Below are 19,733 nucleotides of genomic sequence, written 5' to 3'. Positions count from 1 at the left end.
TCACGCTCTGAATCCCTTCCACGTCTTACAGATGTAAGTTCCTTACACAATGTGGACACTGCTGCCGCTTTATATAACACCACAATAGATGTAGCCTTGGAATCGGTTACCCCTCTCACACATACCAAAGCTCGCAAAATCAACAGACAGCCCTGGCACACCAGCCTGACCAAAGAACTGAGACAGACTTCAAGGGTTGCAGAGCAGAGATGGAAAAGATCCCACTCCAGCGAGCACTTCATTGCATTCAAACAGCCTCTCACTACTTTCAAGGCCACACTTGCTGCAGTAAAACAAACCTAATTCTCATCTCTCATATCTTCCTTGTCTCACAACCCTAAACAGCAATTCAACACTTTCAATTCTCTCCTCCGTACCCAAGATTGCCTTGCGCAGGCGTGTACTTCGGAGGACACAGCATGAACTTCAACTTGTAGGATTGCTAGAGAGGCAAATGAGAACCCCCGCTTGACTGTAAAAGACCTTCAAAAACTCAAGATTTAGCAGACTCTGGAGTTGTGGTGCATTGTTCTACTGATAGGAGACACCTGCACAAATATGTCCGTCATAGAAGAGTCATCAGAAGAAAACCTCGCCTGCTTCCTCACCATAAAATTCAGAATCAGAAATATGCAAAAGAACATCTAAACAAGCCTGATGCATTTTGGAAACAAATCCTGTGGATCGATGAGGTTAAAAAAGATCTCTTTGGCCGCAATGATCAAAGGTATGTGTGGAGAAAAAAGGGCACAGAATTTCAGAAAAAGAACATCTCGCCAACCATTACACATGGTGGTGCATCAATCATGCTCTGTGGTTGTGTTGCAGCCAATGGCTCGGGGGAACATTTCACAGGTAGAAGGAAGAATGGATTCAATGAAATTTAAAGAAATTCTTGATCCAAATATAGCACCATCTGTAAAAAACTGAAATTGAAAAGAGAATGGCTTCTACAAATGGATAATGTTCCTAAACACACGTCAAAATCCACAATAGACAATCTCAAAAGGCCCAAGCGGAAGGTTTTTCAATGGCCCTCACAGTCCCCTGATCTGTACATCATTGAAAATCTGTGGCTAGATGTCAAAATAGCGGTACATGCAAGACGACCAGGGAATCCCACAGAACTGGAAGAATTCTCCAAGGAAGAATGGATGAAAATCGTCCAAACAAAAATTGAAAGACTCTTGTCTGGCTACAAAAAGCGTTTATAAGCTGTGATACTTGCAAGAGAGGATGCTACTACGTAGTAACTATGGAAACAGGGACACATGGGCTACTTGCACAGTGAACAAGTCTGTAGGAACATGCTCACACACCACCAAGAAACTTGAAGACACAAAAGAGCATAGTAAAACCAAAAACACTCAGTTTAAAAAAAATCACAATTTTGATTTTTTGAAACTGAGTGTTTTTGGTTTTACTATGCTCTTTTGTGTCTTTTTAGGTAGTAACTATGCATGGTTCCCAAACTTTTGCATCGGCCCAATTTCCTTTTTGCAATTTTCAAAATATAAAAGATGACTATAGCTGAATTTTTTTACTGAAATACAATGGAAATGTGTCATCTTTAATTTTAGGTCTTTTAGAGATTTCATTTTCAACTTGCTTAGCTGTTAACAATAACAGTAATTATGATCAGGGGTGCCCTGACGTTTACATGCCACTGTAAACAAGTTTATTGGAACACCAATATAGCGAGTAAAATATGTTATTGACTATGGACCAAATGTTCGAGGTTGGATCCAATAAAGCCTCCATTACAGTCCTTTCTACACATTGTTCTCCTCTTGCTGTTTTTCGGATAAATTTAAGTGCACAGAGGTATAGAGACAACTATGTCACATTTCTCTGTATTACCCTTGAGTCACATTAACGTCACATTTCCCCGGCGGTTCTCAGGAGACACATGTCAGCCCTCCTTTGTCCCAGAGATGTCGCAGTTTTCAGAGATGTGAGAGGGCTGCATATTTAGACCCAGAGGCTGGAAGTAAATAGCAAGTCTTTTCTGTCTCCGCTTTAGGCTATGCCAGCTTTTTCGTCTCACTTTACACTCCAATGACATTCTGTGCAGCTTGTGATTTGCCGCGTTGCCCTGCACCCAGACACTGATGACTGCACCGCCAGGAATAGAGGAAATCTAACGCAAACCATATTCTTCTATCACTGTCAGCAAACGGCTTACTTATCAAAGCATTCACAAAAAGATCAGTCTCGTGTGAAGAAGAATTGCCGCTATAGCAAGCATAGTGGCTGACATGTTGATAGCAAACCAAGAGAGTCTGGACTAAAGCTAACAACTCTCACAAAATTGCAAAAAAAAACCATAAATATAACTGTTCAGAGTCCAAACATTCTGCAAGCAGTACCGCTGATGTTAACGAGGTTGTCCAACTTCTGGGACAATTTTCTTTTTTTTTACTTAAATGTATGTATTAAGTAAATCATTTTTTGCAATTGAGTTTCATTAATAATGTTCCCTCTTTGCCGTCTATAGCCTCCGTCTTGTGCTGTCTATTGCCGGCTGCCAAATGAGTCAATTTAGAATCCATCAGTGAGCTTGTTTTGATGGTCTGAAAACAGAATTTGTAATTCTTTTATTTGTCTTTCTCAGACGTTTTCTTAGCTGATTTATTATCTAAGAAGTTGAATATGCAGAGAAAGCCTCTAAAACCCAATCTATTCCAATTTTTTTATGAAAACCAAGTGCAAAAATTATTTTTAGCCCAGAATACATACAGTTAAGCGACAAAAATTGTTCCCAAAGCTGGACAACCCCTTTTATTTATGCTTCTTGCCACCTCTGAAATGTCCAACCCTTCGATCACCTTAGAAAGCCTTTAAAGAAGCCCACCCACCAAAGTTTTTATGCTCTTAATATATTTCAATCATCATATTATATGACAATGTGTACTTACAATTGCTCATTTTACCTTTGTACCCAGCTAATTCTTCTCTTTTCCATTAGGCCTATGACATCACGTGATTAGAAACTGACTAGCTGAATCCTTCTAAGCTCTGTGTAGAAACAGTAGGTCAATTTTCCCTGTATTAGCCGTCCCCAGCTGCTCCCTCTTCCCCTTGCAAGGGACTTTTGCAGTGACTGATGACTCGTGCAGGGAAAATTGACCTCCTGTTTCTACATAGAGCTTAGAAGTCATAAACCTAATGGAAAACAGAAGAATTTAGAGGGAAGAAAGCAAAATGAGCAATTGTACGTACACAGTGCTGTATAATATGATGATTGCAATATATTAAGAAGATAAAAACTTTGATGGGAGGGCTTCTTTAAACATGACAGCCTGAGCGCAACTTTAACCTCTGCTCCTGGTTTTGCACTCACATCATGTCCACAGAATTACATAGACATCAGAATACATGATACAAAAAACAAGAACCGACAGCACTCAGATACTTGGGATGCACGCTCCACAATCCATAGACCCCATTGGACAAGTACTCACAACTGAAGAGAAAGAGGGCAGCATCCAATCCAGGTGAAAAGAGTAAAAAGCCTTTATTCTGCCATCAAGTCATACAACGTTTCGATCGAGCATGGTCTTTGTCAAGTATACAATATGGTTCAAATGGCCACCTTAAATAGTGTGGAGCTACAGTAAGCGCCAATCACCATCAAGGGGCGGCCTTTATTAAATACATATAAACAACATAAAAAAATAATAATGTGTACAAAACATATTTGATATTATCGCTATATCAATTTAAAAGACAATTCTATACAAGAATTATTAATCAAACACACAGTGCACTAACACAGGACACAACCCCTATATGTATACCCCAATCATATTAGGGCTATCTAGTTGTCATGGTTTCGCTCAACCAACCGGCAGATCCTCCTTTGTAAACAATCGCCTTACCCAATCACAGATGAATAATAAATTGGCGCTCTAAGATAAGTAGCTCAATCCCCACGCTCCTTAAGGTATATACCTCACAATGTCCACCGGCCGCCAGGCGACCACCAGCGCATGCGCACAAGCCACATCCGGCGCGCGGCCACGTACAATCACATGATCACATCACCGGGCAATGTACACAGTGTTATGTTTTTTTTTTGTTGTTGTTTATATGTATTTAATAAAGGCCGTCCCTTGATGGTGATTGGCGCTTACTCTAGCTCCACACTATTTAAGGTGGCCATTTGTACCATATTGTATACTTGACAAAGACCATGCTCGGTTGAAACGTTGTATGACTTGATGGCGGAATAAAGACTTTTGACTCTTTTCACCTGGATTGGATGCTGCCCTCTTTCTCTTCAATCAGAATACATGATGTCAGGTATAGGACTACATCAGAAGCAGAATTACCTGAATGCCTACCACAGGTAAAAAAAAAAGTGTATCCCCGTTCTAAATATCAGTCGGGGGCATCCTGAATGACCCAGCTGCCAGGATTAGGGTAAACTTTCTTGGTGCCCAAGGTACATTTCTAAAATACATGCCCCTTGGGTCTTCCCTTCCAGAAATACAACCTTACAAATGTTTCGGCTTGTGTAGGCCATAAAAAGTGCCCCTTCCTCAAAGAGTCATTTGTCCCAACTGGGCTCCCAGTAGTAAAGTTGGATCACTAATGAATACTAGTTATGTCTCTGTTGCAAAGTAACAATATAGTAATAGAAAAAAAAAGACAAAAAGCTTTGTAAACATTTAATCATTTGCCTATATAAGAATTCTGCGTTTCCTCTTGGGATAAAGGAGATTTTACTCTGTAATACATTATCATGAGAAATGCCAAAGAAAACAAACTCCCAATCTCCGTGGCCAGACCTTTGTGTTCTGCTTAATGCAATGATTCCAGTTCTAGAAATGTCAAAGATCAGTCTTCAGCCTTTTCTCTCTGAATTCTGACATTTATGGGGAGATTATACTTCTTTTTCTCTGGTGCGCAGGTCCCAACAGTAATGTGAAATTACATACTATGCTAATAGAAATAACCTTTAGCTGATAGCGCTGCAAAAAACTGCATCCTAGGATGAAATGCTGAATAAAATGACCGCCGAGACAAAGTCCATTATTTAGAATGAAGCTTTCTGACCCATCTTGTCACAGTGACAATCAATAGTGCATATAGTATGGTACCCGTGGTAGAAGGGGCAGATTAACCACCACCCGGCAGGAACTACTTCTATCAATCTGCTGCGAAGTTCTTCTTCCTGCCCTTGACGTCTTTGGGATTTGACAGTGATGAGTCGCTCTAACTTTTAGTGAAGAAAGTCTATAATTACGGTATATATGTAATCAATAAATATAAAATAAACCTATGATGATTTATCGAGAAGTCAGTACGTGATATTTCATCACCCTTAAATATTCCAGCGTCAGCTATGAGTAGTATCATTGAGAAGTAGAAGGAACTGCAGCAACTCAGCCACAAAGTGAAGACCTCGTAAAGTTACAGAACGGGGTCACCAAGTGGTGAGGAGCAGAAGATGATGAAAAGTTTGTATGTCCTACACTGTGCCGTGGTTTCCGGGTGTCATAGCGCCCATGCGCATGCGTTCAAGAGGTCATCGGAAACTAAGAGAAGGAGAGTGGAGCAGGTAGTGGAATCTGTGGAGCACGTGAACCATGTGCATGCTAGTCAACTCTACTAAACTGTCCTGTAGGCTCCTGGAAAATGTTGAGACTTTCTCGAGATCTGAAGAATTTGGCAAGTCTTCCAGGTGCCTCCAAAACCTTCTGAAACTTTCTGAAAGCAAGGTCCAATTTTGGGAGGCTTTGGTGGCACCCCAATGGACATTCAGTGAGTGTTTAGGGGTATGCACAGAGGTAGAGAGTGTAGAACTGGGAAAAGGGACATTGCCTTTCAACACCATGAACAACTTCCTCCCAAACGATAGCCCTAAAAGTTTACTCCCTTGTACGCTCTCTTTAATTACCCCTTTGCCTAGACATGAGGTGATAAGTGCATGGAAAGATGGGCGTAAATCCTATGAAAACTGTACATGGGTTTACGTTAGTTGTACTTAAATGTGACTTATGGCTGCCGAGAATAGAACAAATCTTGGAGTCGATATACTTTATTGTTAGTAAACTGCAAATTCTAATTGCAAAAACATTGCACAGATTTAATTTTGCTCTACGTTCCCCCTGCAGTACACATAAACAATCACCACACACATAAAGTAAATGAAACAAAATAGAATACGTGGAAGGGAAAATTACAATGAAATTTAGTATACTTCTCGGCAGTAAGTTTCTCTCCTGCGACCAGAGCTGCTGCAGGTGTTATGCAAATATAATTAGATATTTTTGCATGTTCCTATTAGGCAATTAATTCTACATTCAAAAATGCATTATTTCATCTGGCAAATTGTAGGAACAGCTACAACCACCATATTCGTTGCCTTAAAAAAAAGCAATCATTTTCATGTGTCCTGATGGCCCATTGCAAATTATGTATTTCTGCAGATGTTTTATTCATGCTTTATTACTTTTGTAATTACCTCGGAGGTTTTGCAGAGACATCATATCTGTAGTGTTCGCTTCATTCGTGTGTCTCCAGGGGATGTGTCCAAATGACGGTTTTGAGGTCCACGTGCAAGTGTCCGCACTGAACTCACAAGACAGGGTCATTTCTGGGAAAATAAAAGCAACAAATTCACAGTTCTTACAAGTAAAGGCACAATACAGTGCCAGTAGCTAGCCATACCATACATCTGTGTGACTAAAATCATGGAAACTATGACATGGCAGTGACAGGGCTTTTGACCTCTTATTGGGTCCCCTTTTTGCCAGAATTGTTTCTGAAAAATCAGAACAGTTCCTGGCAAATGTGAGACTGTTGTCTATAGGTACATTAAAGGGCTTGCCCACTACTCGGACAACTAGGACAACCCCTTCTTGATCAAAATGTTTGGCCCCGATAACATATTAAAGCTGACCTCCTGTGGTGGCACCGTTCCCGTGATGTCGGCTCTTTCTCTCCCCAGGACTCTTGCGGGTGTTGTGACACATGACGCTAGTGCCCAATCAGTGCCAATGTTACTGCCTCCGCCTTTGGACAAATCAAACATGAAGATGACGCCAGTGATCAGCTGCAGCCCGGTCTTCCTCTTCATGATTGATGACTCGGCGTCACGAGTCACAGCACCGCACGAGACCCCAGGGGAGAACCTGCCCAGGAGGTGAGTATAAGCTTTAGTATGTTATCGGGGCCAAGCGCGGGGCATGAGAAGTTGTCAAAGTAGTAGACAACTTCTTTAAAGCTATGTTCTCATGATCAGCTTTTGGTGAGTTTTTCATATTGCAGATTTTCTGCTCCCATTAAGTAAAATAAGTTACTTGCATTTATTTGAAATAGACAGTGTAAAAAACTCACAAAAAACTCATTGTGGGAACATTTCCTCATGGTTTTTACTTCCTATCTTTATGATAGGCCATCTATATCTGGTTGATAGTTGGTCTGACTTTCTGCTACTGATTGCCGCTAAGTCCCATTTAAGCAAGCCCCACTACTCTTAGACTGATAGCCAATCCTGACACCAGGTCATCGATATTATAACCATAGAGGACCCCATTAACAAGAATGTGAGGTTGATTACCACAACTCAAACATTTTTTGCAAAAACAAGTATTCCCATGCAATTTTGCCACAATCATATTGCATTTGTCGAAGAGACTCCTTAATAGTTGTCATCAACATTATTGGCACCCCTGAAAATCAAACTGGCTTTCCATGATGAGATGTCTTCTCCCCGAAGCGTTGCAGATGCTGAAAATAAGAAACATAGGTGGTAGTCACCCTCCCTGGGTCTAGTGCTGTCTCTCGGCTGCTGCCTTGGTGTCTTCATTCTGGTTTCAGCAGTGACGTAATGACTACAATGTATACGGCACAATGTATACAGTATAAGCCGCAGGGCTAAATGATTGGCTGCAGTGGTCATGTGCACTGTACTCATAACCTCACCAAAAAAACTCATGTATTTGAAATTCGTCCCCTACCTTGTCAGTGTTCACATTATTTTAATTATCAAGTAAATTATGGCTTTGAAGCTTAAAAAGATCAGTTTTAATCCATGTTCCTCGCTCATGATGGCAAAGAGCAGACCATTAATTCTTTGGTCGCCAAGCAGAAGCCGTCTAAAGAGTACAAGTTTGTCTCTAAGCACATTATTGGCTTCAAGAGTTCAAAATGTTAACAAGAAGTTTGTTGCTTATGGAACAGTCAAAAAACATCTAGGATGTGGTGGAAAGTGGAAAATTGATGAGATAACCCTATGAAAAAAGGTTTAAGAATATGTCAAAGAAACCACGTGAAACACCCAAAGAACTTTAGTTGGAGCTGAAGACATCTAGAGTGAAGGTTTCAACCTGCACCATATGCTGTATACCGAAGAAGACAATGATCTTTGGGCAAAAGCAAAAGATTGTCATGCTGCATAAAGTAAACCATAAAAATCCTCCTGTGAAAGTGTTGCATGAACAGATGTAAAAATTAGAGCTGGGAATGAATACCAGGTAGACATGAGTAAATGAACTTGAGTGGATTTGAAATCTACTCAAATTTTACAACAATTAGCATTCACCAAAATGTAGATTTTTGATCATTCGATTCTACGTGGATTCAGCAAAAGGCGCCAGCGGTCACCATTTTTCGGAATCTTGAAGAGCCATCCAAAGATTAAAAGGTGACTTGTCTGGTCCTAGTTGCACCTTCTGATCCCTGCTTCTCACTTGGGGAGGACGTTACTGTATTTGCACAGAACCTGCCTGGGCATCAGCAGAGCTGGAGGTCCCTTCTCACAATGAGAGGCTCAGAGATTTCAGAGCTCAAGGAGGAGACCAGAAAATGCAACGAGCAGTGAGAGCTGTGTGGTTAAGAGAGTATAAGGATTTTGTATTTTTTTTAATATATACTGTATATATAACGTTTATTATGCACTAGGGTCTGTAGAGATCCCAGAGCGTAATTAGGGACATTACTTTTGCGGAGAAAAAATGCTCTGCAAATTGAATTTCCAGGGAAATTACATGTTAACTGGCAAATTTGAATTTTGCCTGATACGCTCATCAATAATGCCAAAGCCATATTTATAGATGATGAAATGAATCTTATAAAGAAAAGTCTACTCTAACTACAGTGAAACATGGCAGAACATTTTTTTTATCCTCTTAATAGATTACATTCACCATATTATAAAGTACTGTGTATTTACAATTGCTCATTTTGTCTTTCTACCCAGCTAATTCTTCTCTTTTCTCTGTGCTATGTATAAAAAGGAAGTTTATTTTCCCTGCAAAAATCATGCTCTTCTTCAGCTCCTGACCCAACTGCTCCTCTCGTCCCCTTTGCCAGGGACTTTTGCAGTGACTTATGACTCATATAGGGAAAACTGACCTCCTGTTTCTACACAGAGCTTAGAAGGATTCATCTAGTCAGTTTTTAATCATGTGTTAGATAAACACTGTAGGGAAACACAGCAAACCATAGGGTGATACCTTTCAAGGTTATGAGGTACACTATCCGGAATGGTGATCCTCAATCCAGTATATAAAAAAGCGTTTTTTAATCCACAATGTGTTTCCACGCCTGACTGGTGTCTTTCTCAAGCATAAAAACCATTGGTTGGATCAAGGATAATGATTTTGGTTAGCGCAACCCAAAGCCGTGAATTGTCTTTTCCTTTAATCATTGGAAAGACAAGAATTAACTGGGTAAGAGATCAAAATGAGCAATTGTAACTACACAGTGCTATATAATATGATGAAAGCAATATATTAACAGGATAAGAACTTTGATGTGAGGAGGAGGAGGAGTGCTTGTTTAATGTGAGATAATGTTCTTCTCTGTGCAATAAACATCTATTAATACAATGCGAATGTAACATGATTGAAGTGAATTTTAGCAGAGTATGCATTAACAAGACAAGAGTTAAATGCATTTTGCCAAAATCCTCACAAAATTATTATTATGTTGCTTGTATTGTTCCTGCAAATACAGGTTCAGTCCTGCTAAACTCAGCGGCCATGAGACCATTAAGTCTTGAATATGGAACAAAGAAGCAATATGGCCAGTGATACTTTGACTTATTTAACAAAAGTTTGGGAAGGAGGGAACAAAGTGAAATTATTATGATGAAATCTATATCATATCTATATATCCACTATTTATCTATTATCTATCTACAGTATCTATCTAAAAACTTACTCTAATGTTCTGCCTGCCAAGTACAACAATCTAGTTCTTCTTGAGTATATCAATGTCATCAGGCTGTCGTTATCTTGTTAGATCTGAAACTCATCATACAAAGCCTATTATCCCTGCACACAGTGAACTCTAGTGGTCTGGCAAAATCCACATATCTTCTGTATATTTTAAAACTATTCTGGTACATGATGAACCACTGGAGTTCAGTTTGAAACAAAGGGCAGAATGATGACAGTGGGATTGTCAGTAACTGATTCCTTTACTAAAAGTCCATCAGAAGCCAAGCTTCACCCCACCATAAGGGGCTCTAGTGAAGGGTGCTCGCCTAATCACGCCCCTCCAGGCTCTCCTCTGACCACGCACTGTGGTTCCACCATTCCCGTTACATAATGCCTCCATATATTGCTCCATACAGCATATAATGGCCCCATATATTGTTCCATACAGTATAATGGCCCTACATAGTGCGCCACACACTATAATGGACCCCATATAATTCTACAAAAAAAAATAATCAAATACTCACCTCTGCCGTTCCCCGCTGCTTTGTTCTCTTTTGACTCTTTGCACTGCTGAGCACAGAGGGTGTGCTGTAGTGACGTCATAGTGTTCTCTGCCCTGAGACGTCACAGAGAGTAAGAAGATGCTGGCGAGACCGGAGCAGCGGTAAACAGGGAGAGGTGAATATTTGAGGGGGAGCAGCAAGCAGTTAAAGTCAGCATTAGTGATGAGCGAATATACTCGATGCTCGGGTTTTCCCAAACACGCTCGGGTGATCTCCAAGTATTTGTTAGTGTTCCGAGATTACGTTTTCATCTCCTCTGCTGAATGATTTACAGCTACTAGCCAGGCTGAGTACATGTGGGGGTTGCCTGGTTGCTAGGGAATCCCCACATGAAATCAAGCTGGCTAATAACTGTAAATCAATCAGCTGCCGTGATGAAAACTTAATCTCCGAACACTAACAAATACTCGGAGGTCACCCGAGCGTGCTAGGGAAAACCCGAGCAATGAGTATACTCGCTCATCACTAGTCACCAACCATGTCAAATACAATTGATGTGGCCAATGTGGCGATTCACTCTACTAGACAAATGCAGGGACGTAGTAAAAAGGCACACTGAGTTATTTATTCACATTAACCACAGAAAACAAATACAGTTTTACTTCGGACAAAAATCCAGCTTGTTTCCACAGCATAAGTTCCCGTCCTGGAGGTGCCACCCTGTTCGGGTCTGATGTTGCCACAAAACATCCCTCAGCTCTTTCCCACCCACCAACACACACTGAGGAGTTCTGGCTGTCTTAAGCCCTGCAGCTGTGGAATACGGGCATTGCCACAAAAACTCAGTATGGCTGAGAAGATCCAGGCTGGGGCATACCTTCTTCCCTGTTGTTCACCACTACGACAAGCGCTTGCTGACAGGAATATATGTCCCATCCAACACTATACCCATCACTAGCAAAGCTATCTGTGCTTACAGCATGGGAAAGCACAAGGTTTGGACTGGCACGACAGCTAACACAGCAATGTCACAGCTCCAAACTTTCAATCTTCAAGAGCTAACCTTCCTCCGGCAACCAGGAGACCATGAGGCAGGGAAGCGGTGTTCTTCTGGAGACTGAAGAAGACGTGAGGCAGCACGGTGGCTCAGTGGATAGCACAGCAGCCTTGCAGGGCTGGGGTCCTGGGTTCAAACCCCACCAAGGAAAACATCTGCAAGGAGTTTGTATGTTCTCCCCGTGTTTGCGTGGGTTTCCTCCAGGTTCTCTGGTTTCCTCCCACATTCCAAAAACATACTGATAGGGAATTTAGATTGTGAGCCCCCTCGGGGACAGTGATGATAATGTGTGCAAAACTGTAAAGCACTGCGGAATATGTTAGCGCTGTATAAAAATAAAGATTATTATTGTAAGACAATAACCCTTTAAATGGATTTTCTGGCTTGGTTAAAAAAATGGTGGCAGCAAGCCATGTTGATAAAAGAATATATACTCACTATGGGAATTTGCTCTCTGCTCCAGTGTTGCCATTCCAATGCTCTCCAATAGACCAGCAGCGATGAAGTTCTGTCCACCCAACTACTGATCCTGCAGCCAATCAATAACCGCACTGGTCACTTGACTGGTGGTCATGAGTCAGGACATCATCATTAGCGATACAGAGGAGACTGTGTTACGTGAACCCACTAAGCCCCATGTCCGGGTGAGCCCACAGAACCCGGGGGTTGGTGCAGCTGGTAGCATGTAGGGAGCGAGGACATGGCACACACAGGAAATTTGGGAGCAGCAGGACAGATTAAATAACATCAGCAAGAAAAGACGTGCGGGGAGCACAGAAGGTGGAGTAAACCAAACTAGAGTCTTGAGTCATCACCATCCAAAATGACAGGTGTGTGTACTAATAGGCCTTAAACGAGATCATGGAGATGACTACACTGAGCCATGCCGGGCAACCTGTAAAACCTGCCGTGGATCACAACAGAGGGCAGTGGTCCGAAGTAAACCAAGACATGTCTGGGATACCTGCAACAGGCGTGTAACAGACTGTCAGACCGGCGGTGCTGCAGCAGGGTGACGGATTACCGGGTGAGTATAACTTATTTTCTTCTTTTATCCTCATGACTTGACGCTGTCAGTGTTTTAAACAAACCATAATACCCGTTTAATGTTGCCACCTTTCTCGAATACAATTGATGCTGCCACCTAGCTTCACTACAATTGATATCACCATATAAACCCAGTACAATTAGTGCTTCCACTCACAATTAGTATAATTAATGCTGCCAACCACCTCCAGTACAATTAGTAAAACCGCCTACCCCAATCAAAGGAATTCCACCACCCAACTAAAAATGATTAAACATTAATCAACCTATCCTTTTCCATTCCTTGATTGAATTGATTGAGATTTACCTTTTTTAAACAGTACACGTGACAAGTTAGAACAATACATAATTCCTTAAACCTCTGCAATACCGTGAGAAGAATAAAAATGGAATGTAGGGATACAAAAATGGTAAAAAGCCAAGAAGAATCAATCGTCCAAATATGGAAATGGATGGCTAGTTTCTTTATGTGTAAAGTCATCCATATAGAATTATTGCATGTTTTGAATCATTCAGGATGTTATCTTATCTTTCAGTAATGTATAGAAATTGTAAAATTAAATGGGGGTTGTTGACATCTCCCTGGTTAGACAAAAGCCAAGATAAACATCCCATAAATGCAGCTTATCGGCCAAGAGACCTTTCAAACACAATAAACTGCAGAGACTTAAGGTGAGAAAAATGGTGGAAAATGTCATCTTGGCTTTTCAGGTTGCTCGGAATGATTGAAAACTCAGACATTTAGAAATTTCAGGATTTTCTGGTCTTTATGTAGGAGTCTAATATTCTCTTCCACTAGTGTGTTTCTTTTATGTCAAATTTAATTTTTAAATTCGTTATTTTTTTTCTTAAAAATACCGTACTGCTGAAAATTTTGATAAACTGGCTGCTTCCCCATCTATAGGCATTGCAGACGTTAGCTTAGAAAAATCAGAGTTATCTCAAAAAATGGCATCTTGCTTCTATTTCGAGCTAAGAAGATTTTTTACCTAACTTTTGGGAAGTGTCTGTGTCATAAGTATTTGCGAAAAACAATTTCTTCTATAGCTTTTCTTCTATTACACACCATGCAAAATAATGCACAAATCAGTTGTGCCTTATGCCACCGGGTTACTCATTGACACCAAGTCTTGGTGGTCCATGTGCCGTCCTCTGATCTCTGTCCCATCCACTGGGGTAGCGTGAGATGCCAATCCCTAGTATATGGCGAATATTTTGCAACAATAAACCCATGAACCGTTAGTTCTCCCAGAGTGCCTTCCACCAGTCCAGTATTGAACCCCTAAGGCTGCCGTCACACTATCAGTATTTGGTCAGTATTTTACATCAGTATTTGTAGCCAAAACCAGGAGTGGGTGATAAATGCAGAAGTGGTGCATATGTTTCTATTATACTTTTCCTCTAATTGTTCCACTCCTGGTTTTGGCTTACAAATACTCATGTAAAATACTGACCAAATACTGATCGTGTGACGGCAGCCTTATTCCCCACTTAAATGTACTGTAATTTGAGGAAAATACTGATGTACCGTAATTATAGTTTTGATTTTGACCTCCCTAATTTTTTTTCAGTTTTTTTTATTTTTGGCTAAAATCAAAGTTATGCTTTTTATTGGTTTTAATTTTTTACTACATTTTGTTTTTAATGTAACAATTTGATTACTTTAGCCCTATCCCTAAGGCTAAGTCTAAACATAAATCTAACCATAGCCCTAAGCCTAGCCTTAACTCAATCTCTAGTCCTAAGGCTAAACTTATCCCTAGTCTTAAGTCCCAACCTAAGCCAAAGCCTAAACCTAAACCACTCCATAATAATAAACCTAGTTAGGATTAGAAAATGTGTAAAAATATAACAGCAGATCTTAGTAATGAATTAAGACATTATTGAATCATGTGAACTGCACTAGATACTAGATACTTCATTTCTACGTGCTATTCTTCTCCCTTCTCCCTTGCTGTTTATACAAAGCACAGCAGTGCAGATGAGATTTTCATCAGCTGCTGCACTCTGCATAGGCTACAACCAAGCGCACAAAGTTCACATCAATATGCTGAGCTTTGTCATTTCGGTCACTGCCTATGCAGAGTGCCGCTTCCCATGACAATCTCATCTCCAATGCTGCGCTCTGCAGAGGCATTTCCATGCAACACTCACAGTGCGCTTGCAGACATGGTCACTTCACAGTTCAGATGGAGTGAGAAAGGAGTGGGGGAGAGCGAAATGTTGTGCCCCCGTAATTCTCCACTTATTTGGCAACCAACTACCCTGCCCGCACCCACAATACACCTCCGGTCCCATAGAATTATTCCATCTGCCCATTATGAGGTTCAATTATGATCTGTGCAGCGGATCAAGGTCAGTGCAAACCACGGAGGACCGTTGAAATCACATATTTAAGAGACTATTAGTCAACAAGAACTGGCCCTGCAGGAATACATTTGGATGGCACATAGTTACAGTCATCTGCAAATTAAAGGGTTTTGTTATGTTCAGAAACCCCATTGTAATAATATCCTATTCGAAAACTCTCTTTTAATAGAGGACGTCCCACTGTTCAGAATGCAGAAGTAGTAAATAAAAGCAAAATATTTTTTTTTTTTAAGTGAAAAAAGCAAAAGTTAAAAAAAAAAGTTAAAAAACGTATAAAAAAAAGTACGTAAAAGTATAAAAGTAGTAAATATGAACATCTTCAACAGTGGAGGACCTATCCTGTCCTGCATTGTACTGTATACCGTACAACATATACAGTTAGGTCCATATATATTTGGACAGAGACCACATTTTTCTAATTTTGGTTATAGACATTACCACATTGAATTTTAAACAAAACAATTCAGATGCAGTTTAAGTTCAGACTTTCAGCTTTCATTTGAGGGTATCCACATTAAAATTGGATGAAGGGTTTAGGAGTTTCGGCTCCTTAACATGTGCCACCCTGTTTTTAAAGGGGCCAAAAGTAATTGGACAGATTCAATAATTTTAAATAAAATGTTCATTTTTAGTACTTGGCTGAAAACCCTTTGTTGGCAATGACTGCCTGAAGTCTTGAACTCATCGACCTCACCAGACGCTGTGTTTCCTCCTTTTCGATGCTCTGCCAGGCCTTCACTGCGGTGGTTTTCAGTTGCTGGTTGTTTGTGGCCTTTCTGTCTGACGTTTAGTCTTTAACAAGTGAAATGCTGCTCAATTGGGTTGGGATCAGGTGACTGACTTGGCCATTCAAAAATATTCCACTTCTTTGCTTTAATAAACTCCTGGGTTGCTTTGGCTTTATATTTTGGGTCATTGTCCATCTGTAGTATGAAATGACAACCAATCAGTTTGGCTGCATTTGGCTGGATCTGAGCACACAGTATGGCGGCTCTGAATACCTCAGAATTCATTCGGCTGCTTCTGTCCTGTGTCACATCATCAATAAACACTAGTGACCCAGTGCCACTGGCAGCCATGCATGCCCGCGCCATCACACTGCCTCCGCTGTGTGTTACAGATGATGTGGTATGCTTTGGATCATGATCTGTACCATGCCTTCACCATACTTTTCTCTTTCCATCATTCTGGTAGAGGTTGATCTTGGTTTCATCTGTCCAAAGAATGTTCTTCCAGAACTGTGCTGGCTTTTTTAGATGTTTTTTAGCAAAGTCCAGTCTAGCCTTTCTATTCTTGATGCTTATGAGTGGCTGCACCGTGCAGTGAACCCTCTGTATTTACATTCATGCAGTCTTCTCTTTATGGTAGATTTGGATATTGATACGCCGACCTCCTGGAGAGTGTTGTTCACTTGGTCGGCTGTTGTGAAGGGGTTTCTCTTCACCATGGAGATTATTCTGTGATCATCCACCACTGTTGTCTTCCGTGGGCGCCCAGGTCTTTTGCATTGATGAGTTCACCAATGCTTTCTTTCTTTCTCAGGATGTACCAAACCGTAGATTTTGCCACTCCAAATATTGTAGCAGTTTCTCGGATGGGTTTTTTCTGTTTTCGCAGCTTAACCCCTTAAGCCCCGAGGGTGGTTTGCACGTTAATGACCGGGCCAATTTTTACAATTCTGACCACTGTCCCTTTATGAGGTTATAACTCTGGAACGCTTCAACGGATCTTGGCGATTCTGACATTGTTTTCTCGTGACATATTGTACTTCATTTTAGTAGTAACATTTATTCGATATAACTTGCGTTTATTTGTGAAAAAAACGGAAATTTGGCGAAAATTTAGAAAATTTCGCAATTTTCCAACTTTAAATTTTTATGCCCTTAAATCACAGAGATATATCACGCAAAATACTTAATAAGTAACATTTCCCACATGTCTACTTTACATTAGCACAATTTTGGAACCAAAATTTTTTTTTGTTAGGGAGTTATAAGGGTTAAAAGTTGACCAGCAATTTCTCATTTTTACAACACCATTTGTTTTTAGGGACCACATCTCATTTGATGTCATTTTGAGGGGTCTATATGATAGAAAATACCCAAGTGTGACACCATTCTAAAAACTGCACCCCTCAAGGTGCTCAAAACCACATTCAAAAAGTTTATTAACCCTTCAGGGGTTTCACAGGAATTTTTGGAATGTTTAAATAAAAATGAATATTTAACTTTTTTTCACACAAAATTTATTTCAGCTCCAATTTGTTTTATTTTACCAAGGGTAATAGGATAAAATGGATGCCAAACATTGTTGTACAATCTGTACTGAGTACGTTGATACCCCATATGTGGGTGTAAACCATTGTTTGGGTGTATGGCAGAGCTCGGAAGGGAAGGAGCGCCATTTTACTTTTCAATGCAAAATTGACTGGAATTGAGATGGGATGCCATGTTGCGTTTGGAGAGCCCCTGATGTGCCTAAACATTGAAATCCCCACAAGTGACACCATTTTGGAAAGTAGACCCCTTAAGGAACTTATCTAGAGGTGTGGTGAGCACTTTGACCCAACAAGTGCTTCACAGAAGTTTATAATGCAGAGCCGTAAAAATAAAAAATCATATTTTTTCACAAAAATAATCTTTTCGCCACCAATTTTTTATTTTCCCAAGGGTAAGAGAAGAAATTAGACCACAAAAGTTGTTGTGCAATTTGTCCTGAGTGCGACGATACCCCATATGTGGGGGTAAACCACTGTTTGGGCGCATGGCAGAGCTCGGAAGGAAAGGAGCGCCATTTGACTTTTCAATGCAAAATTGACTGGAATTGAGATGGGACGCCATGTTGCGTTTGGAGAGCCCCTGATGTGCCTAAACATTGGAACCCCTCACAAGTGACACCATTTTGAAAAGTAGACCCCTTAAGGAACTTATCTAGATGTGTGGTGAGCACTTTGACCCAACAAGTGCTTCACAGAAGTTTATAATGCAGAGCGGTAAAAATAAAAAATCTTATTTTTTCACAAAAATGATCTTTTCGCCCCCAATTTTTTATTTTCCCAAGGGTAAGAGAAGAAATTAGACCACAAAAGTTGTTGTCCAATTTGTCCTGAGTACGATGATACCCCATATGTGGGGGTAAACCACTTTTTGGGTGCATAGCAGAGCTCGGAAGGGAAGGAGCGCCATTTGACTTTTCAATGCAAAATTGACTGGAATTAAGATGGGACGCCATGTTGGTTTGGAGAGCCCCTGATGTGCCTAAACATTAAAACCCCCCACAAGTGACACCATTTTGGAAACTAGACCCCCTAAGGAACTTATCTAGATGTGTTTTGAGAGCTTTGAACCCCCAAGTGTTTCACTACAGTTTATAACGCAGAGCCGTTAAAATAATTTTTTTTTTTTCGCAAAAATTATTTTTTAGCCCCCAGTTTTGTATTTTCACAAGGGTAACCTAATAAATTGGACCCCAAGTTGTTGTCCAATTTGTCCTGAGTACGCTGATACCCCATATGTGGGGGGGAACCACTGTTTGGGCGCATGGCAGAGCTCGGAAGGGAAGGAGCGCCATTTGGAATGCAGACTAAGATGGATTGGTCTGCAGGAGTCACGTTGCATTTGCAGAGCCCCTGATGTACCCAAACAGTACAAACCCCCCACAAGTGACCCCATATTAGAAACTAGACCTCCCAAGGAACTTATCTAGATGTGTTGTGAGAACTTTGAACTCCTAAGTGTTTCACTACAGTTTATAACGCAGAGCCGTGAAAATAAAAATTCTTTTTTTTTTCACAAAAATGATTTTTTAGCCCCCAGCTTTGTATTTTTACAAGGGTAACAGAATAAATTGGACCCCAAAAGTTGTTGTCCAATTTGTCCTGAGTACGCTGATACCCCATATGTGGGGGGGAACCACTGTTTGGGCGCATGGCAGAGCTCGGAAGGGAAGGAGCGCCATTTGGAATGCAGACTTAGATGGATTGGTCTGCAGGCGTCACGTTGCATTTGCAGAGCCCCTGATGTACCCAAACAGTAGAAACCACCCACAAGTGACCTCATATTGGAAACTAGACCTCCCACGGAACTTATCTAGATGTGTTGTGAAAACTTTGAACCCCCAAGTGTTTCACTACAGTTTACAACGCAGAGCCGTGAAAATAAAAAATCCTTTTTTTCCCACAAAAATGATTTTTAGCCCCCCAAATTTTTATTTTCCCAAGGATAACAAGAGAACTTGGACCCAAAAAGTTGTTGTCCAATTTGTCTCGAGTACGATGATACCCCATATGTTGGGGTAAACCCCTGTTTGGGCGCACGGGAGAGCTCGGAAGTGAAGGAGCACTGTTTTACTTTTTCAATGCAGAATTGGCTGGAATTGAGATCGGACACCATGTCGCGTTTGGAGAGCCCCTGATGTGTCTAAACAGTGGAAACCCCCCCAATTATAAATGAAACCCTAATCCAAACGCACCCCTAACCCTAATCCCAACTGTAACCCTAACCACACACCTAACCCTGACACACCCCTAATTCTAATCCCAACCCTAATCCCAACCATAAATGTAATCCAAACCCTAAC

General features: G+C 40.8%; 1 protein-coding gene across 2 annotated transcripts in view; it reads right to left on the bottom strand.

Annotated features, from left to right (window-relative positions):
- Positions 1-19,733, bottom strand: part of MALRD1 (MAM and LDL receptor class A domain containing 1) — a 419,241-nt gene that overhangs the window by 352,266 nt on the left and 47,242 nt on the right. For both annotated transcript variants that reach the window (XM_069729529.1, XM_069729530.1), the window contains exon 6: positions 6,473-6,604. In XM_069729529.1, coding sequence (XP_069585630.1) covers positions 6,473-6,604 — 132 coding nt within the window. The remainder of the gene's footprint in view (positions 1-6,472; positions 6,605-19,733) is intronic.

The sequence above is a fragment of the Ranitomeya imitator genome, chromosome 6, assembly GCF_032444005.1.
Source record: "Ranitomeya imitator isolate aRanImi1 chromosome 6, aRanImi1.pri, whole genome shotgun sequence".
Classification (NCBI taxonomy): domain Eukaryota; kingdom Metazoa; phylum Chordata; class Amphibia; order Anura; family Dendrobatidae; genus Ranitomeya; species Ranitomeya imitator.
The sequence above is the reverse complement of the archived record's forward strand: the minus strand, read 5'-3'. Positions and strand labels throughout refer to the sequence as shown.